This window comes from Diplotaxodon limnothrissa, linkage group LG18, assembly GCF_057381915.1.
Source record: "Diplotaxodon limnothrissa isolate DT_005_m linkage group LG18, D_limnothrissa_male_GT1.1, whole genome shotgun sequence".
Lineage (NCBI taxonomy): Eukaryota > Metazoa > Chordata > Actinopteri > Cichliformes > Cichlidae > Diplotaxodon > Diplotaxodon limnothrissa.
In genome coordinates, this window is record NC_140613.1 from 25,691,821 (window position 1) to 25,712,916 (window position 21,096).

Below are 21,096 nucleotides of genomic sequence, written 5' to 3' on the forward strand. Positions count from 1 at the left end.
GGATTGAAAAGCAGTTTTACTTTGTGTGCAGTGTTGTATTTATCCTTTAGTTTTGGTCTTTTGAGACAGACTGGAATGAAAATATGAGCCCAGATTGAAGTATCTCAATAACACTGCCAACAAAGCTTTAACGCATTCAGTGAAATATCTGAGAGTTTCAAAAACTGAACGCCATAATTTGTTATAGGAATTCACGTTTCCTCGATATTGACAACTACTGATTGGTAATCCATCCAGGCTCTCACCCCATAACGGCTGAGATAGGCTTTCCACCCCTGTGACTCTGAATTTAGTAAGCAACAGAAAGTTTTGCAAGTTAGACTCACTTTTATTTTGTAGTTTGTGAGTTAAATGTTGCTGGATGGACTGCCACGAATTTCACTACATTTATGCTCCCCACAGGAAGAATACTGAGCAATAAAAATTCCTCCAGAGCATTCGTCCCTTGAGGTCACAGTCTACTTGTTTTTGGACTTGTAGTCAGACATTTGGGCCAGCTTTGTTGTACTTTAATCAGCCAACCAGAAGCAAGAGGTAGATCTGAGGGAGAACCAAAAGTTTTTACTTGCCAATCACAGGGTAGCCTCACCCTAATGCTGCTTTAGCATCTATTTACTGTGACTGTTTAGTATTAAATAGTGACGTCATTTTCTCACATTTATAAGAGAAAGGACGTTTTTTTGCACTTCTTTCAGAGTTCACCCTGTTGGATGTTATTAGGAATGTGAATTTAAGGCTTTTTTGCACTGGCTTCTCTTTTCAGCTCCAAAAGCATCTTTTGTGTACAGTTTTTGTTCCAGTGGCTGAAATGTATACATTACCTGCTTAATGTTTACAATTTGTTCTAGTACTCCAACCACATGCAGTGAATCTTTGCATTGCCACGTTTCTCTGTTGTGATGTGAAATAAGTGTATCAACGGAAAACAGTTGAGCTTTTAAAATGAGTTTTGAGCATGTTAGCATGTAGCTCAAAAACCTGCGATACCTTAGCTCATCACTAAGAACCAGAATCAGAAAAGATAATGTACAAATATTCCTCACCTGTTTTTTTCCAGTGCATCATTATTCGTTCCGATTAAATGCACCATCTGGGTGATATTTGTGCCCTCCTACAGATGTGAGTAGCTCCATGAGCCATCGCTGTGCGTCATGTATCCATGGATACCTGAGGCAGTCGGCAGTGTTTCCATCTTTTATTCCCTCTCTCACTCGCTTCCTGAAGAATAGCTCAAGCCCTGTGACCCCATCATGGTCAAGTTCCACACTGAAAGCCTGTCAAACAGAACAATGTGCTTTGACTCATGAAAGGAACACGTGAGATATACTTGATGGAGCTAGCAACTAGTTACTAAGATCATAACCCTGTGAGGGTTTTTTAGGGCCCGAGCACTAAAAGTGTGAAGGCCAAATTGTATCTGCTCCCCTTATTATCATTACTTGGTCAAATGAATCGCCTTTTTGAGGGTCTGAAGACACTTGAAAGCGCATGAAATTTTGCCCACATGTCAGGCCTGGTGAAAATTCACGTATGGAGAGGACGAAATGGCTCCACAGCGTCACCTATGAAAGTATGAACCAGCACACAGACTGAGCTATTTGAATGAAATTTCTTACAGAGGTCCAACAACCCACGATGTACGAAAGGTCAATGAGACCTATGATCCAAACATGACAGGAAGTCCACCATTTTTACTTTACTGTGCCATTTTGGAGATTTGCTGATGTTATACCTTTTCAAAATCCTTGGGATTTTATCAAATCAACTTCACATTTCAATCTAAACCAAAGACGCTGGTGAATATAAATTGCAAAGCTTTTGAGGTTTCACTGAAGCGTGTGTCCGCAGGATCATTTTGATCATTTGCCATGAAATTTTAATTTGCTATCTTTCACACATACACTATCCAGTCTGGATCAAACTTCTCTAGTGCATCATATTTCATACATGAGTTTTTGAGGCTTCTACGTCATCAGTGTGATTTTTCTTTCCCACCAAAAAACTGAAATAAATTGCATAGTACACTTTTAAGGAATATATTCCCCCCCAAAAAAGCCTGATTTAGGAAATCAGAATCAGAGAGACTTTACTAATCCCATAGGGAAATTGAGTTGTCATAGCAACTAATATACAGCAAACATCAAACACTCATATAAAATGAAGTCTAGAAACAAAGATATTGATAGATAAATATTAAAATAAACATATATATATATATATACATATTTATACATATATATATACATATATATACAAGGACAAGTATGTGTGAAAAGGGAAATATGATACAACTTAAAACGTATATGTGCATGTAAATATTTGATTCTTTTTTATTTTTTTTATTCGCCAGGAGGTTCACTAAACACTATTTTCAAAAAACATTTTCTAGCAATTATTTCATGATTCAGGCAATTGTTATAGTGCCACCTAGTGGTAACAGTAAAAGTTGTCTGGGACCAACAACCACGACATGTTAAAAGTGACTTATAAGTCAACTTTTTCTCGGTTATGATGCTCAGCTGAACATCTTGACCACATTTACATGCTGGAATCCACTGAGTCGCTGCTACTTCAGTACATTTATTTAAAAATTAAAAAAAAAAAAGCTGGCACACTTTAACTCATGACTGCGTGATGCCATACATCATATGGTTTTGGCGCTTTCATCTCTTTGTATGTGATTGATACACTATTAGGATTGCCTTTCATGTGTTACAATTTAATGTTGCTTTAATGCTGTTTGAAGGCTCGCAGTGGCATGAAATGATAACTCCCCTCAAATGTGTTAAATTGAAAGTAACAAACCTGTTTTGAAAATGTAAGAAATTGAAAGTACAGATAGCTGTTTAAAAATGTATCGAGTAAAAAAAAATACTCAGGTAAAGTACAGAACACAAGAATGAGGCGATGTAATGAAATCTATACCATAGGAGCGTCTGTTAAAAATCTCGCTCCACGTGGTGAGAAAGAAATGTTCAGTAAGAGATGAGGAAACAATGACGTCCAGCCAAAAACTAAAATTGGAGCTCGGATAGAGAGCGTTCACATCTCTAGCTTGTCAAAGGTAGAATAAAAGACCAAAATATATCTTATTTTAAGATATGTCAGCCTACCAGGCTAAATTACCCAAATTCTGAATATGTTTTAAGCAGTGCTGAATACAGGAACGATTCTGATTGTTCTGTTTTTGTGGTCTAGTTTTAATTATATTCTGTGCATAATAGTCACACAGTGATTTATGGAGTTAATTTGTTTGCTTGAGTTTTTCAACATAAGTGATGTTTTTATGCTGATGACTGCTTTGCACAGGCCAAATTAAGCTGCAAGAAATCCTAGTTAAAAATCAATATCAAAGTACTTTAGCTCAGCATAAAACCCCTAAATGATAGCATATGCTAAACATGAATGTAAACCCAGAGCTGGTTGGCTTTCCAAACATTTTTAAATAGGAGCTTTATGCCTGGCTGTTGCAACTGAAGATAAAACATGTAAAAAGCAATGCTAAACTTGCAATAGCTGAGCATAACGAATGCAACAGCAACAAAAGTTTATCTGGATGCTTCTGGGCTTTCATATGAAACTGTTAGCAAAGAAGGCCAATTTCTAATCCTTACCTGTAAGTACACACACGTGCGTGCACGCACACACACACACAGAGCATGGTCCATTTAAATGTAAGAGCAGTTTGAGGGGTTTTTTTTCCTACTCAAACATCACGTCTCCTTCAGTTCTAGTTTATCTTCACATGAAAATGACCACCAGCCTGTTTCTGTCAGCAGCTCTTGGTGAAAGCTGCCACTGCAGCTCTCAGCTGCCTCTATACACCATAATTGAAGCCATTTGTGGATCAGGTGGAATTCTGGGATTTTGGCCTCACCTCAAAATCCCAAAGCGTGTTATTTTCTCTCTTTCTTTTCTCGGGCCAGTAGGACTCTTACATCAGCCTTCGTTTCCGCTCGCTCTCTCTTTCCTTCTGCGTCTCTTCCTCTCCTCTCTCTCCTTTCCCCTCTCTTTGCTATTCCAGAAAGAAGTCCTTCAGAGGCAGAGGTCACAAACTTGTGGTCCTGAATGCATCGGCGCACAACAGATGTGGAATATTTCCCGAGAAAAACGGTTTGTTTTGAAGTTCAAAAGTAAGTCAAACGTATATTTTTTTCTTTTTTTTCTTTTTTTACATATGTGGCTATTAACTCAAATGTCCACGTAGACATTGAGGGAATTTAGTGTCAGCTTGCCTAAGTTTAGTGAGAGACAACATGAAGGAAGACATTCACTAATTAATCTTATGTTCAAGTAAAAGTAGCAACTGGCTGATACTCAGTAAGGAATCAGTTACTGTAAAGTTACTCACTGATTATAAAAACGCCTCTACTGGAATGAGGGCTCTCAGGGATTCACTTCATTGGTGTTACGCAGTGTGTTAAATTCAGTTTTTTTACATTTCCCTTCACATTTATGTCTGAAAGAAGCCCTGCTGCATTTTTGCCACTGTAAAAATTTTGGTTAACGCTTCACATCAGTGACAGTAAGTGCAGTTTCTGAGCAGACACTGACACGCGTCTTCACGTGGTCCATACAGGCTAAATAAAATACAGGCACTACGTACTGTCGTGGGAAAGAGCAGGACTCTGGGTTACAGAGAGGTCTGTGTGGGCATTTGTTGCTGTGGCTTTTAATAGTCTCCTATTATAGAGCAATTTGTAACGGCAGAGTTGCAAATTATGCCACCGTGCATCTCTGTGCACATGCTGTTGTGGTAAATGAAACCTTTGAATTCATCCCAAACATCCAAAATGTAATTACAAGTCCCGGACTTTTCTGAGGAGAATTTGCAGAGAGGATATTTGAAAAAGTAACACAGTAATTTACACTGGTTTATCTGATTTCACAAGCTTCCTTTCAGGCGTCCGTGAGATGAAACTGAAGATCATGGAGGTTAAATTGATCGCCTTCGTTCTCCTGCAGGCTGTCACTGTGAGATCTCAAGTCAACCCAGGTAGACGTTTATCTTTACCCCGCTGGCACTACGCTGACAAATACCCGCTCTTTATCTTTATTAAGTTAAGTTGGAAACAGTGGCCATGACTGCATGAGCCAATCAGAGTGCTTTTTTAATTTTCTTCATTGTGTGATCAAAGCAGTGTAAGAGTCAGATGTATGGATATGTTATATTCAAGCTTAAAATAACTATTTCATATTCCTGAGGGACAAGCATGTTGACAAGATGGAGAGGAGGGAAGCAGGTTGAGGTGGGTGGGCTCAGAAGGCAAGCGTGTGTGTGTGTGTGTGTGTGTGTGTGTGTGTGTGTGTGTGTGTGTGTGTGTGTGTGTGTGTGTGTGTGTGTGTGTGTGTGTACGGTTTAGCTGTTGGTCAAGAAAGCAAACATCTTCAAAACAGGCAGACCTTTCACAGGCAAGGGGGAGAATTCGTGGAAAAAAAAAGTTAGAAAATTTGTAGGCGTAGTTGTAGGTGATGCACACACACACATACACACACACACACACACACGCGCACACACACACACACACACACACACACACACACACACACACACACACACCTACTAACACACTCCCTTACACATATGAACTCATTTCACTTTCCTCCCTAGAATATTTTCACAGTCAAAGGCTCGCTTGTTTGCCCGCTCTCTAAAAATCCGAGTGAGGGATTTCGCCGGAGCTCTAACTAAAACTGAAATATAAGTCGAGATGGTGGGAAGTAAACAATGTCACTCTGCTCCCTCAACTGACTCTACAGTTATGGCGTCTTACTTGTATCAACGCAGGACTGTAATCTCTTTTCACTGCTTGTCAACCCGTCGCCACACGCACAACATAAGAACAAAGGGAGTCAGGCTTTTCAAACTCAAGCGTTTCTCATGCTAGAAATGATTTTAAAAGATGAAAAATGAAGAGTGGGCAGCTCTAATACCACTCCCTTCTCATTTTGCTTAGACTGGCACCTACACAGTGACGCTTCTGTTTGGCTTTAGAGGCCTTTGCAGGGCTGCAGGAAGAGGGCTAGAGGGGGAAGGGATGAGCTGTGACCACCTTACAGTCAACTACTCAAAGTCCAGAAAATGCTTTAAAATTGATTTTATGTAAAAGTAACCTTATATTACCCTCATATGTGGAAAGACTTTAACCATATCGCACATATGAAAGAACACATCAGACATTTATGTGTATGTGTGCTTCGTGTGCTTGTAGAAATGTGCCGCTATCCTCTTGGTATGACCGGTGGGCAGATTCAGGATGAGGACATCTCTGCTTCCAGCCACTGGTCTGAGTCCACCGCTGCAAGATTTGGAAGGCATGTTTGTGCTCTTATACTCCACTTTCCTTCCTCTCATTAGATGTAGAGATTATAGTTTGTCAGGGATAATCCCTAAACTCAGTTTCTTTAAATTTGAAGAAATTTCCTAAACTTAACTGCTGCTTTCTTTTAGTAAAAAAGCACCGTAGACTTTGTGTCTGAACCAACATAGCAAGTTTTGTTTTAAATTGGTTTATCTTTTACTCAAAACATTTAAAGTTATTCACCAGATGGATTTGTATTTGTTGAATTGCTGATATATTTCATGATGGAAGTTCATCTTTTAACGTTCCAAAGCTCCTGAGCAGTGACACAAACAGGCTTGTGTTGAGGGTAAGGGGTAAATAGTGTTATAGCACATATTTAGAATACTTTCTTTCTCATAAGATGATCTCACTCAGCCTAAGAAAATATACTTTCATCTTTCAGCAAGCATGTTTAAGTAGCATGCTGCAATCAACCACTATTATTAGCAGTAGTAGTAGTACTGACCTGGTGTGAGGTGTGCTGTGGGATCAGGCTCCAGTCTATTCGCAGCAGATTCTTTAAGTGGTTTAAATCAAGTCTCCATTGAGATTTGATTCTTCATCACATCTATTTGAAATGAGATCAAGGGGATTTGAAGTCCACACTCTTCGCCATGTTCTTCAAATCCCTGCTGAGTATTTTTTTTTCCAATGTTGTTTGGAAATGAGCGAATGCCACTGCAGTGAATGAGCGTGCATCTCACGTGTGAAAGCAACATCCAGATCAACGCAGGGGCCCAAGGTTTCATGGCAAAACTTTGCTGGCTTCACTGGCTGGCTCCGTCCCCATAGTGTACCCTGCTTCCATCTCTTCCCTTGGTAAACAACACACACGCATGCACGTGGCTTTCCGCGTGATGTAAAATAAAACATCATTCATTAGATGAGTTCTCTTTCCAGGTTGCTTCATGGCCCGATTCTGGCACTCACTGTCTGTTGTAGGGTCTACATGGGTACTCTGGCTGATCTGTGGCTTATGGTCTGCGACGTAGTTCAATCGTTGCCAGCACTGCAGTAGCTCTATTGCTATTACTGACACCAGCCTTTGATCCTAAAGTATAACCCTGGGGATCCAAGGCTCTGTTGCAGGTTCACCAGCTGCCAAACCAAAGCATACGGAAACACTGCGTATGAGTATTTGTTCTGGCAAAGCTACAATCCAATATCACCTAGATCCCTTTTCCTGCTTCCAAAATATGAGTTTCAACTGAGTCTTCATTTGCTGCCTAATGCATCACAATCCCTACAAAGTAATTATGGCTGATTAGTCTATCTATCATGTACTGGTGAACTAATTAGAGCCTTTTAACAATGTGTTCAGTGGTAACATGGAATAACAGGAAGTGTGCAAACATGATTTCTTTCAGACAGGAAAAATCAGGTACATAGGATATAATTTCATTATTCCTCACTGCTTTTTCCTCTGTTCGTATCTTGTAACATTTTTCCTCGCTTTATGTCTTTTCCCCTGTGTTTGTGTACCTGAACTCTGTGACCTCGGTTTCCGGTACCGACTCTTCCATTTATTTTCCTGCTCACCGTCAGACTTGACTTTGACAACGGAGACGGTGACGGGGCTTGGTGTCCTGACATCATGTCAGAGCCGGACGGCCTCAAAGAGTATCTCCAGGTGGACCTGCGCTCGCTGCACTTCATCACGCTCGTGGGCACCCAAGGTCGGCACGCCGACGGCATGGGTAATGAGTTTGCCCAGCGATACAGGATCAAGTACAGCCGTGACGGCAGCAGCTGGGTGGGCTGGCATGACAGAAAGGGAAGGCAGGTGAGCGTGTAAAGACGTAAAGATGTGTTCTTCTGATTCAAATAAGGTGTACATGTAATACTAATCTGCTATTTATCATCTTAATTTGTTTAACATTGTCCATGATAGTGAAAAATTGAGCTACTGTGTATATTTGAAAATCATTTAAATCTTATCTTTTATCAAATGTTAACAGATCAAATACTATATATGAGCATTTGTTTTTAATATTTCAAATGTTCACTTCTAACTGAATGCTAGCAACATGTTTCAAAAGCATTGTAAAAGGTGCTTGTTTACTATTATAAATGGGGAAACACGAACAACTTGAGTATTTGTGGGAAATGAGACATCTTTCCTCACCTCTGCCAGATCATCGAAGGCAACAGTAATGCATATGACGTGGTCCTGAAGGACCTGGAGCCTCCCATCATTGCCCGTTTTGTCCGCTTTATGCCCGTGACCGACCACTCCATGATCGTGTGTATGAGAGTGGAGCTCTACGGCTGTGAATGGCTCGGTTAGTCATGACACTCAGAGTGGAACATGAAACTTCAACCAAACGATATATTTTACATTACACTTTATATAGTAATATGATGTGAGCAAACACTGAATCAGCTGTGTGTTCTCTTTGACCTGCCTGCTTTAGATGGCCTGATGTCCTACAGCATTCCAGATGGACACCAAATGATCTACAGAGGCCTGGATGTCTTCTTCAATGACTCTGTGTACGATGGAGCATCAGCTGAAAGGTCTGAGTTTAACAAACTTTCTTTGAACTAAAACAACATTTGTGCATTTTAAAAATGAGCATATGTGCAAACCTTAAAAAAACCCTATTTCTGTCTTCAGCTCAACCATAAATCCTTCCTCAAGGCTGACGAAAGGGCTCGGCCAGCTGACCGATGGCACCTGGGGTCTGGACGACTTTCTCCACAGCCACAGCTACAACTTTTGGCCTGGCTATGACTATGTAGGGTGGAACAACAGGAGCTTCCCCAGAGGTTACGTGGAGATGATCTTTGAGTTCGACCATGTGCGAAACTTCTCGTCCATGAAGGTAAGAAGTCAGCGCAGGGGGTATTTTAAGCGAGCGGGATGAAATTGTAGAGCTAACACTTTGCTGAATTGAGCTATTCTGCACTATGCTGGGCAAGCACCCACCTTCTACAGCTGCTGTAAAATTTATTGGGGCATTAAAAAAAGAACAGGACAGCCTTGCTGGAGGAAGAAAAAAAATTACATTTTCTGTATAATTAGCCTGATCTTCGTGGATAAGTGCCGTGGCAAGAGATCAGAGATGTAAGATGAATGATATTTCTGCTACTGCACAGCTAGACAGATTAGTCATGGCTACACCTTCTCCTGCACCATCATCTCAGTCGCGCTCTGACTATTTTGAGCACTTTTAAGTAAAAAAAAAGAGAGAGACAGAGAGAACTGCCAGGTCGGTAAGGGCTGCAGAATAATAACAGACTATTTAAGTACTTTAATCATGCTTTTCTTATACTTCCACATCTCACCTTCGCAGGTTCACTGCAACAACATGTTTAGCCGAGGGGTGAGGATGTTCAGGCAGGTTACTTGTTACTTTCGGTCAGGATCAGAGTGGGAGGCAGACCCGGTGACCTTCAGGCCTGCTGTTGATCGTGAGAGCCAAAGCGCTCGTTTTATCACGGTGCCCCTCGGGGACCGCACAGCCAGCACCATTAAATGCCGCTTCCACTTCAGTGACCTTTGGATGCTGTTCAGTGAGGTGGCCTTCCAGTCAGGTAAAAAGAAAAAGAAAAGCAAAGATCAGGTGTAGCCTTTGCTTTAGAGACTTTAATTCAATAATCTAAAGGGAGCATGTGCCGTGTCCCACCACCTTTATTTCTTTCAATTACAGGCTCAGCAGTGTACAATACATCAATGGCTCCTCGCAAGCATGGACACCCGACAAAAATATTACCAGGTGAGCAGCCAAACATCTTCTGATATTTTCTTATTTAAGTCACTGTTTTCATTTTTGATTATAGGGTAAAATATGAGATAGAAGAAGACATGAATGTGTTGTTACTGTTTGATTTTGATTTCATGTAAAAATCTGTTTTTATATTTCCTTGATCGTGTAATGCACCTTATTTTAGATGTGGTTGGACTTCTAATGCTTTAAAAGGTTGCATGACCTAAATTTCTCCTGGCTCAACACTGCCCCCTGCTGATAATAGCAAGAATTACTGATTATTGTTAGAATAAATGGCCGGTTTCTTATAAAATATAATGAAACAAAAGCATTATGTTTGAAAAAAAATTTATTATTTTAGAATTTGATCTGTAATGAATTACATTAAATTCATGTCAACATCCAACTCTAATGTGGTTTGTTAGGGGATGATCCTACACATAAAGTGGATGACAGCAATACAAGGATCCTGATTGGCTGTTTGGTGGCCATTATAGCCATCCTATTGGCCATCATTGTCATTATCCTGTGGCGACAGGTCTGGCAAAAGATGCTGGAGAAGGTGAGAAAAAAATTTATTTTAAAATCATTTAATCAATTTTAGTTATTTGAACTTACAGTAATGATTCAACATCCACAACTGATCATATGGTGTGACGTGTGCACTGAACCCTGGATGCACAAAAACATAATTCATAATTAGTTGGCAAACTTAAATTTGTTCCCAAATTTTAAAAATATAGAACAAAGGTAAACAAGAAGTAGACTCAAGAAGGCGATAAGGTGATCTATACTCAAATCAGCATTTTTACTGCTACGTTCTTTTGGGTTTCTTTGGGGGTTTTTTGGCTTCAGATATTATATGAAAAAAAGACGTCATTATCAAAAGCACCAGAGCTTTCCTTTCCCTCCATGTCAGTTTCTTCTTATATCATCACATGACAACACTGATGTCCTGCAAAACCTCTCAAGACTTTCACGTTGTAAAAACACCGCAGATACCAACTGCTTCTCTCTTGCATCTTCAGGCATCTCGTCGCATGCTGGATGACGAGCTCACGGCTCGTCTCGCCATCCAGACACGGGCCTTCTCCTTCCACCACTCGTCTCTCTCCAGTGAGAGTGGCTCGACCTCCAACTCCACCTATGAAAGAATCTTCCCCCTCTGTGCCGACTACCAGGAGCCCTCACGTCTCATCCGGAAACTGCCCGAGTTTTCTCAGTCCACTGAACGCCTCGGTAAGCTGTCTAAAGGAAATAAGTGAACATCTTTGGAGGTCAGCTACAGCGACACGTCCCATCCTCCGTCTTTTCTTTTCCAAATAAGAATCGAGTACCCCCTGCAGAGCCTTTGCAGCCGGAGGCTCCGATGGTGCCCCCCACTATGCTGAGGCAGATATCATCAGTCTGCAGGAGTCTTCGGACAACAGCATCTACTCCATCACAGCTGTCAACATGAATTTCTTTGCTGGCACAGATTCATCCATGAGGGAGTTCCCCAGACAGAAGCTCACCTTCAAGGAGAAACTGGGAGAGGGCCAGTTTGGAGAAGTATGCCCAGTAGCTCTAATGTTTGCTGGAGATGCTTTAAGGGCTTTAAACTCATTTTCTCTTCGCCGCCATTATGCTGTTGTAACTTTATAGCTATCATTTATAAAATTCAATGACAGCGCTTGCTGCCTGGTAAAAGCAGCAGACTATGAAATCACTACATGCTGCCAGATAGGAAACACTTAGTGGTATTAAACAGATGGTTTCGAGGGATGCCAAGTGGATGATGAACTGACAAAGTGCTCCTCTAAACAGGTCCACTTGTGCGAGGCAGAGGGCATGCAGGACTTTTTGGGTGAGGATTTGTCCATAGAGGGAAACAATGAGTCCCCTCTGCTTGTTGCTGTTAAAACACTGCGGGAAGATGCCAACAAGAACGCAAGGTAAAAGAAACTTTTACAGAGATGTACTGGTACGGCTTTTCATTCAGTTGCCAGTCAAGTTGTAGATTACGTGACCCTGTCGTTCTGCAGGAATGACTTCCTGAAGGAGATCCGAATCATGTCTCGTCTGAGGGACCCCAACATCGTCCGTCTGCTGGCAGTGTGTGTGGACACAGATCCTCTGTGCATGATCACTGAGTACATGGAAAATGGTGACCTAAACCAGTTCCTCTGCAATCTCAGACTAAAGGCCGCTGATGAAGATGAGATCGAACAAGAGGAGACGGAGGGGAAGACCATGGTCAGGTAGGTGTAATTCACATGTAATTGAAATGATCATCAGGGAAATGACACAAAGAGCCACTTAGCTCACACTATTTATTTTCTCTCTCTTAGTTACACCACGCTGATCGGCATGGCAGTGCAGATTGCATCTGGTATGAAGTATTTGTCCTCTCTTAACTTTGTCCACCGTGATCTGGCAACCCGCAACTGCCTGGTGGGTAAGAAATACACCATAAAGATCGCTGATTTCGGCATGAGTCGGAACCTTTATAGAGGGGGCTACTACCGGATCCAGGGCCGAGCTGTACTGCCCATTCGCTGGATGTCATGGGAGAGCATCCTACTAGTGAGTAATCTATGGATTTGGGACATTATCGCCTCCATTTATCCGTTATTTATAGACTAAGGGAAATCTGACATTCCACTACAGTTTTATTGGGTTTTTTATTGTTCTACGATTATTGCTAATCCACATATATTTAAAAGGTTAGTATAAGTTCTATACAGAGGTGACAGCAGATCAATTTTAAATATTTTATACATTTTAATTTAGAATTTTTAAGCTTTAAATTTATACCAATCTGTCTATGATCTTTTTTCTCCTCAGGGTAAGTTCACTATGGCTAGTGACGTGTGGGCCTTCGGGGTGACTCTGTGGGAAATTCTCACTCTGTGTAAGGAGCAGCCGTACTCCCAGCTCTCTGACGAGCAGGTCATTGAAAACACAGGAGAGTTCTTCAGGGAACAGGGCAAACAGGTGAGCTTCACACCACTGTACCTGACAGTCCTCCTGAGTGCCACTGTGGAGGATTTTAGGATGTAATAGTTCTCAGATATGTATGTAGATGTGTCTTGTAACACTTATAATACTCATAATACTGTATTGAGAGTATTGTGCTTCATCCTACCAGGTGTACCTGCCGAAGCCTCCCTGTTGTCCTGACAGAATTTACAAGGATCTCATGCTAAGCTGCTGGAGGAGAAACGCCAAGCAGCGGCCGAGCTTTCAGGAGATACACTCTCAGCTGTTAGAGAGCCTGGCGTAGCAGAGGAGATGTATCGTTCCACTGTGCTGTGCAGGGTCTCGGTTGCTTCCTTTGGTTTAGATTCATTTATTTGGAGTCAGACCCATAAAATATTCACTTTTTTGTCAATGCCTGCTTCTCAAAAATTATGCTCTAAATGGAGAGATATGTGAAGGTACAGACTACACTTAAATATAGCCTCCTATTGTAGATATAATGCAGATAGTTCTATTCGTACAGTGCATTCAGACCTCTGTGTATTTATTATTTTCTTATGATTTGTTATGCTGTCTATTTATGCAATAATATCCCCCCTCCCTTTTCTTTTCCATCATATATCTAATCCTATTGCACATTTATTATGTGAGCACTGTTTTGTGTTTTTGTCTTTTATATTTGAATTTTGTCATGAGGGAAAACGTTTTCCTGATGAGATTGTGCTTTCGTATGCAGAAGCTGATGTAGATTTTTTATAAACATGTTTATGTCCTTTTTCAGAAATGAATTTATTGTACATAGTGGGGGAAATAGCAAAGAACAACGTTTTAACGCCTGTTGGACCAAGGATACCTGTAAATAAAGAAGAAATGCTATTATTATCCTTCGTTTGTATCTTTGGTTTTTAATATACGATAAGTTTGATACTTTTTAGCCTGCTGGGGTTGCTAACACGGCTGTACTTTCAACCGTTGCGCTCTTTAATCGTTTTGGACCACCTCGCTCTCTGTAGTGAAATCTGATTGGCCAGCTGTTTGTTGACATCCAATCACACCACGCAGCTGCCTAAGCAATAGGCTGACTGTTTTCAACGGCATCGGACGAGGGGCTGAACGTCCCCGGTGAATACAGCAGGTTTGAAAATTTGCCCCCGGTGTCTGCTTCCTCTACAGCCGCTGCTCATTCCGCTCAGGCATGGAAAAAGTCGTCATCGTAACGGGTGCCAACAGGTAAGTCCGCTAAAACTGTTTTATAACGGTTCATACGGACACCGGGTGCTGTTAGCTAGAAGATGCTGTTCGGGACTTCTACTCTTCATTTTAAACAATGAGTTTCAAAAAACATGTTGGACTTGTTCAAGTATAACCTGTTTTCGGTAATGGAGGTTATTGCAATAGTTAGTTACACTACAAAGTACCACCTATGAACTGTATCAGTGCGTCTTAGTAAAAGACATACTGTAGGTTCATACAGCGAGAGATTAAAGGCCTCTAAATCTTTCATAAGCTGTCTTTCTTACTCTGTAATAATGTTTCACTAGCACATATATTCAAATGTAATGTATGTGTGTCACAAGTTAAAACTAAAAAAGAATGTCGTACTCATGAATATGCATTGATTCATCTTTTGCATCTTTCGGCAAATTGATGCGTTCTCATGAACTTGGAATGTCATATTGAATACAGTGGCTGACCACTCTGAAGCGGTCTCGTAGGAATTTGCATGCCGTGAAGGGAAATTTCAATTTGTGTCTGTACCTTCAAACTCAAGATATAAGGGATGATACATATGTTTTATCGTCTGCAAAGGGGTTTTCCTAACCAAAGAAGCAGAGACATGAAGGAAACAAACAAGGCGACCAGCATCTGACAAAAACATCATCCTCACCTGAAGCCTCATCTCCCGAACTGAAGTCAGGGCTCTTAAACACGGAAACATGTGTAAACATGCTCATTTATTCCCGATATTGTCACAGTTTCTTATTATCAGCCGATCAGACATGCGACTATCCTGTCCCCGGAGCAGCTAATGTTGGCCTCAAGTGTCCTAAAAATCACACTTTTCCTCTGATAACCAGTTTGATTACATTCTCACTTGATATGATAGATTATTACCAAGTATCATATTACTCCAGTTTTAGCCTCCCTTCACTGGTTGCCTGTAAGTTTTAGGTTTCATTTTAAAATTTTAGTTCTAACCTTTAGGGCCCTACATGGTCAAGCTCCTCAATATTTGTCTGACCTGCTGAAACCACATTCATCTTCTCGAGCTTTAAGGTCATTAGATCAGAGACTGCTGGTGGTACCACGCACTCGTTTTAAAACTCGTGGTGATCGGGCCTTTCAGACGGTGGCACCACATTTGTGGAATTCTCTTCCACTGTCTCTACGCTGCACGGACTCCATTGACTCTTTTAAAAAACAGCTGAAGACATTTTTATTTAGAAAAGCATTTGATTAATTTCCTCTTATGCTGTTTTTATAGTTTTATTATATTACATTGTTTTATTTGCTGTTTTATTTACTGTTATATTGTTTTATATTTCCATTTTCTGTGTTGTAAAGCACTTTGTGATTTTTTTTATCTGTGAAAAGCGCTATATAAATAAATTTTACTTACTACTTACTAAGTCCAACACTAACGCCAGCTAACAACAACTAACAGAGTCTAACAGCAGCTAACGTCACCAAAAACTCAGCTCTTACTGACAGAAAGGTCAGTATATCCTCAACCACACACCTCAGTATCACCATCATCAGACAGAAGTGACCTTCACAGACTTATCGACTCGCATCAAACTCCTTTCACAAACTTTGACACCATCCTCCTGAGTAAATGGATGTGGAAACCCAGCTCAGCACCACGACTGTGGTGAACAGCGGACTGACTGTGGTGAACAGTCAGTACGCTGTGGCTATTCTTTTGTCTCATAGCCAAACCAGTTCTCTTCATATTGGTCTTCCTCAGTAGTGGTTTCTTTACAGTATTCTGACTTCATCGATCCATGTAGATGCTCTTCCAAACAGTTGTTGTCTAGTTGTATATGTTACTTATATGGGCTCTAAAAGCGAGTCCCGGGGGGTATAATTCTTTCGATGATGTCCAGATTCTCCATACTGGTTGACTGCACGTGAGGAAACTGTCAAAATCACCCCACATTTGCTTGCTTACAACTGTAGTTGTATAGTATTGATGTCTAAAGTATACTTATGCAATTGCTAGACTGTATTTATAAAGGGAAACCTTTAGGATAACATCATTCAGCATTAGAGTCTAAAGCTCAAGAATAGATTACTAGTGGAAATAAGTCTGCTTCCCTGTGAGACTAGCTGTTTCTTCAGGTTTACAGCTTTATGTCGAGATATAATAACTGCTTCCTGTAACCCTTTACTTAACATACAGCTATAAAAGAGACGAAACAGAACACTTGTATATGTTCCTTTTCCCCCCCTCACGTTCCACACACTAGTTAACTTATCCACTAAATATCACTTCGGAAACAAAGACCATAATTAACAGTACATGAAAATGGAAGCTTCACGTCACTTGAAAATCCTTTTTCATTATCTCTTCTCCAATAACGTGACTCCAGACTATGTTTACAGTTTGCTTTACTTCATCTGTGAGGTAATCTCTCAGTTGTTCAGGGAAAGTTTGTTAATACGAGTGCACGGCTGTGTTTGTCTGCCATCTGTCTGCAGCGGCATCGGCTTGGCTTTGTGTGAAAGGCTTCTCACTGAGGACACACAGCTCCGGCTGTGTCTGGCCTGCAGGAACATGCAGCGGGCAGAGGCCGCCCGCAGCGCCCTCCTCACCTCTCACGCCGGTGCCCATGTGGACTTACTACAGCTCGACGTGGGCTCTGTGGAGTCGGTGCTCGACGCTGCTAAGGTGGTCAAGTCCAGGTGAGAGATGTTTGATGCCGCGTGCTGACGTCATCACACTGGTGATTGTTCTCTTTGTGATATGAACTACAAATAAGGAACTGATAGCTTAACCTTTAATACACATTCGTGTGTTTCCAGATACAACAGAATTGACTTTCTCTATCTAAATGCTGGAATTATGCCCAATCCACAAGTGGACATCAGAGCTTTTTTTAAGGGTTTATTTTCCAGGTACATTTCTAAAGCCAGTTTATGATTTCTTTGTTTTGTTTTGTTTGATATTGGATACATTCAAGCTGTCTTTGCTGCTCTATAAGACTGTACCTTCCCCACTGCAGAAATGTCATCAACATGTTTGCAACAGCAGAGGGTCTCTTGACTCAACAAGACCACCTCAACTCAGATGGCCTACAGGAAGTTTTTGCCACTAACCTGTTTGGTCATTTTGTCCTGGTACACCACAAACACACACACACACACACACACACATACATACATATGTCTTTTAACCTACAGTAGCATAAATAAACTTCAGGATACTGACTTTAATATGCGGATGTGTTTGACACAGAAAGTCAGCTACAAACTTTGTTGCTGTTTGTGTTGCTCTTAGTTGCATTGCTTAGTGCAGCAATGTAAACAATATGTTTGTTTAACCCAGTTTTTGTCTCTCCAAACCAAAAGGCACCTATTAAAGCTTTGAATATCTGTCTTCAGCAGGTTGTTTTGACCAAATTTGTAATGCATTGAGGTGATTCTATGGGATTGGTTAATATGATATTTGGGCAAACATGCAGTTGAGCGGGTGTCTCTAATAAAGTGGCCAATAAGTGTGATGTAGTTTTTAATGTTTTGAACTTGTTCTTTCTTGCAAGTTTTGTTCCTGATGTTTGAATTATTATAAATTATTATTTAATTAGCATAATAAATGTGTCATTAGGATTGTAGGATCACCATGTAGTAGTGAAGCATCCATCATAGATTGCTAAAAATAAAATAATAATTTTAAAGATAAAATATCTTTTGCTTTTTATTCTCTTACAAAATTTTATAAAATGAATATTTGATTTGGCTAACACAGTGAATTATTAATGCCTGCCTCAGGCTGATCCATATATTCTTATGCTGGCCTGCTTAAATCAGTGATTCATGCACCCCTCCTACATCACTCCTTACTGTGCACTTCCACCTTGGACCTGATATAATTCTCTCCTGGTTTTCCAGATCCGGGAGCTGGAGCCTCTGCTGTGTCAGACAGGTCATACGTCCAGGGTAGTGTGGACCTCTTCGAGTAATGCCCGCCGGTCTGCCTTCAGCATGGATGACATTCAGCACAGAAAAGGGACGGAGCCCTACAGCTCCTCCAAATACGCTTCAGACATGCTCAGCGTGGCTCTTAACAGGCGCATGAACGGCCAGGTTTGTCTGTCACGTACTCTGATGTCAGTGCGGTAACTATCACTGCAAGCTTTGTGAAACTCTTACGAGGTCACTGTGATTTATAAATTCTTTCTGTCTTGTGACAGGGTCTGTTCTCCTCAGTAGTCTGCCCAGGACTGGTGATGACTAATTTGACCTATGGTATCCTCCCCTCCTCCTTCTGGACTCTAATCATGCCCATCATGTGGTTGGTAAGTGGTAACTTATTTTATTTTTATCTTTTAACGTGACCACAGTTACGTATGAAAAGACTCACGTTCATGTATTTTCTAATTGTGCAAAACAGATTAGGATCTTCACCAACACTTTCACCCTTACACCGTACAATGGAGCAGAGGCACTGGTATTTCCATTTGAAAATTATTACAATCATTTGAATATTTGCACTGTAAAGGCTCTGTGAACCCAGATTCATGGCCTGGTGTTTCTGCTCACAGCACTGGCTGTTTCTGCAAAAGCCAGAATCTCTGGATCCCAGAGCAAAGTATCATAGTTTAACATCAGGGCTTGGGACAAACTACACCGAGCCACGACAGGTGAGTAACGAGAGCCCTGTATTCCACAGAGAAAGTGCTCAGGCCTGTGTTACAGAGCGTTTTTTAGAGTAGCAGATGGTATTTGTGTGATGTGTTGCTTTTAACTTAATTCAGGTTTTCTCTGCTTTGTGTTCACGTCTCAGATGGATATTGATGGTGAAACGGCTGACGTCCTCTTTTCAAAACTTCTTGAACTTGAGAAAGGGGTCAGAAGGAAACTGTGTGAGAGAAATGCTGACAATGAAGCTCATCAGCGGTATCTCAATGAGATAGAGTAAAAGTGATTCTTTTGTACCGGAAGGTTTTGCTCTCTTGAAATGGATCCTGTGAAATCTGAACCAGTGTCACTGCCCTTATTCATCCCATCCTTCCCAGGTGGACCACTGAACAGAGGGTGAAATGATCACGCTTGTTCTACCTCAGCCAAGGTCAAAGCTTTGGTTTATATAAGTGATTATGTTAACTCTGACTACTTCTGAGGGGACCCCATGGGAAGATTTTCCCTGAGTCAAAATGTTAAAGAAAGCTCTGTCTCAACAGCTAATGGCTTCTTTCTTTGATCAAGCTGCACCTCTCCACCAGGTCAGACAAAGCTTAGCTTGGTTGTTTTTATGTAATTAAACAAATCAGTTATGAAGGAAATGCAACTGTTCCTTTCTTTTTTTTAAAGTCCACCGATATTCCCTCAGTCCTCTGTTAACACTGCTCTAAAGACTTTCCAATCATACGGTGAACTTGAAGCACATCACACTGAGAGGTCTAATTTAAATAACTGTGTGGGCAGGAAGGGCCTTTTTGATAAGCTACTTTGAGCTCTCTACAAACCTCCTCACATTACTCACATTGTTTCATATTTCAACATGTTAATAATAGAAACACGCTTTGCATTTCTTGAGACTTTGTTAAAATAATGAAGAGATTTTATGTTTCATGAGCTGAGCCTGTCACGGTTTCTGAACTCAGATTCACAAGAATCACTGTTTTTAAACAAACAGTGGAAGTTCATTGAGGGTCAACAAGTTCACGTGAGATCAGTAACAAGAAAGCGCTTTCCTGTTGTAAAGTGGACCCTGCTGTGTTTTCACCTGATAGCTGCATCATGTTTCCTGCCCCACAAAGTTAATTAGGTCTTTGTTAATGCCCTGAGGCCACTGACTAACCATCAGCTCTGTGTGATCTGGAGATCGTTTCCATACAAATAATAAATTATGGAAGGATTGTCAAGTAAATAAATGGAAAAACTTATAGTTTGCAATAGGACGAATAAGTGTGCAAGTAAATAAATCAGCTGCTTTAGACCAGTATCAGCATTTTTTTTGCTTATTTATTTCATTACCATATATCCACAGCATCACACCCCACTGTTAGATTTTGTTATCTTTCAGTCGCCTCAGATATCGACTCTTGCATTTACTAAACTAAAAACAAAAAGTCAATCCAACATTTTCTGAGGGAATATACAAAATACAACCAAGTATATTTTTTTCTTTGTTAGGCGACTAGTAGGAAAGGATGTTTAGTCCTGTCCATTATCCAATGATTTTTCTCTTTTTTTGTTTCCATTTTTATTTGTAAAAAATGTATATGTGTAAATTTTATAAAGTACTGGAGTCCAAAATCTAAAAAAATGTTCAAATAACTAAATCTTCTGTGCCAGTTTTGGTAATGAATAGACTTTTAAATGACCTGAAGAATACAACAGTGCCTAACAGTGCATATAGGTAAAAAGTTACATATTAAATATATTACACATTCATAAAGCGGTGTGACATATTAAATGCCACACCACTACTATGTGCTACTATGTAATGGGGTCATTCCAAATATTAACTTTCAGCTCATTTTGCCTCTTATTTACATGTGTGTTTGCACGTTTCAATGAATTGCTGTACCTATTTTCCCCAACTGGTTAAAGCTGATGGCTGCCTGGTTCTTCCTGTTAAAATTGAGTTTTTCCTTCCCACTGTCGCCAAGTGCTTGCTCATAGGTGGTGGTCTGATTATTGGGGTTTTCTCTGTATTGTTGTTGGGTCTTAAAATATAAAGAACCTTGAGTCAACCATTCCTGTGATTAAATAAATTCATTTAATTTTCCAAGTAAAATATAAAGAAATGATGGATGTCAATTCAAATAGAATTTCATTTGCTAATAATAGCACGCCTTGAATAAAAGTTATTACTTCGTCACACAGGTGCACTTCTGTACACTGTCATATTT

The 21,096-nt window shown here is 40.5% G+C and overlaps 2 protein-coding genes across 3 annotated transcripts; both read left to right on the forward strand.

The window, feature by feature from the left end:
* Positions 1-4,068: 4,068 nt before the first annotated feature.
* Positions 4,069-13,319, forward strand: ddr2b (discoidin domain receptor tyrosine kinase 2b). 2 transcript variants are annotated; one of them, XM_085377032.1, is made up of 17 exons: positions 4,069-4,133; positions 4,893-4,996; positions 6,213-6,315; positions 7,890-8,127; positions 8,479-8,626; positions 8,759-8,861; positions 8,962-9,169; positions 9,641-9,881; positions 9,998-10,063; positions 10,480-10,616; positions 11,083-11,293; positions 11,382-11,605; positions 11,861-11,988; positions 12,079-12,294; positions 12,385-12,619; positions 12,881-13,030; positions 13,185-13,319. In XM_085377032.1, exons 1-17 carry the CDS (start codon positions 4,069-4,071, stop codon positions 13,317-13,319), a joined length of 2,712 nt encoding a protein of 903 aa, XP_085233158.1. The 2 variants fall into 2 exon arrangements, with proteins under 2 accessions (XP_085233158.1, XP_085233159.1); XM_085377033.1 differs by lacking the exons at positions 4,069-4,133; positions 4,893-4,996 and having other exon boundaries at positions 6,215-6,315; positions 8,986-9,169; positions 11,083-11,315; ... (1 more) ...; positions 12,079-12,227; positions 12,336-12,619.
* Positions 13,320-14,150: 831 nt separating this feature from the next.
* LOC146613770 (3-keto-steroid reductase/17-beta-hydroxysteroid dehydrogenase 7-like) lies at positions 14,151-19,742 on the forward strand. Its single transcript, XM_085377871.1, has 9 exons — positions 14,151-14,245; positions 16,718-16,921; positions 17,042-17,134; positions 17,242-17,356; positions 18,128-18,322; positions 18,430-18,534; positions 18,630-18,686; positions 18,781-18,879; positions 19,023-19,742. The coding sequence occupies exons 1-9, from the start codon at positions 14,211-14,213 to the stop codon at positions 19,155-19,157; spliced, it is 1,038 nt and encodes a 345-aa protein (XP_085233997.1). The 5' UTR covers positions 14,151-14,210; the 3' UTR covers positions 19,158-19,742.
* Positions 19,743-21,096: the final 1,354 nt, after the last annotated feature.

Bases quoted from the DNA above. Each gene is read 5' to 3' on its own strand.
- LOC146613770 (XM_085377871.1), top strand. From the start codon at position 14,211: ATGGAAAAAGTCGTCATCGTAACGGGTGCCAACAG. The intron at 16,922-17,041 runs GTGAGAGATGTT...GTGTGTTTCCAG, and splicing joins GCTAAGGTGGTCAAGTCCAG to ATACAACAGAATTGACTTTC. The intron at 18,880-19,022 runs GTGAGTAACGAG...TTCACGTCTCAG, and splicing joins ACTACACCGAGCCACGACAG to ATGGATATTGATGGTGAAAC.
- ddr2b (XM_085377032.1), top strand. From the start codon at position 4,069: ATGCATCGGCGCACAACAGATGTGGAATATTTCCCGAGAAAAACGGTT. The intron at 6,316-7,889 runs GCATGTTTGTGC...GCTCACCGTCAG, and splicing joins ACCGCTGCAAGATTTGGAAG to ACTTGACTTTGACAACGGAG. The intron at 10,064-10,479 runs GTGAGCAGCCAA...GTGGTTTGTTAG, and splicing joins CCCGACAAAAATATTACCAG to GGGATGATCCTACACATAAA.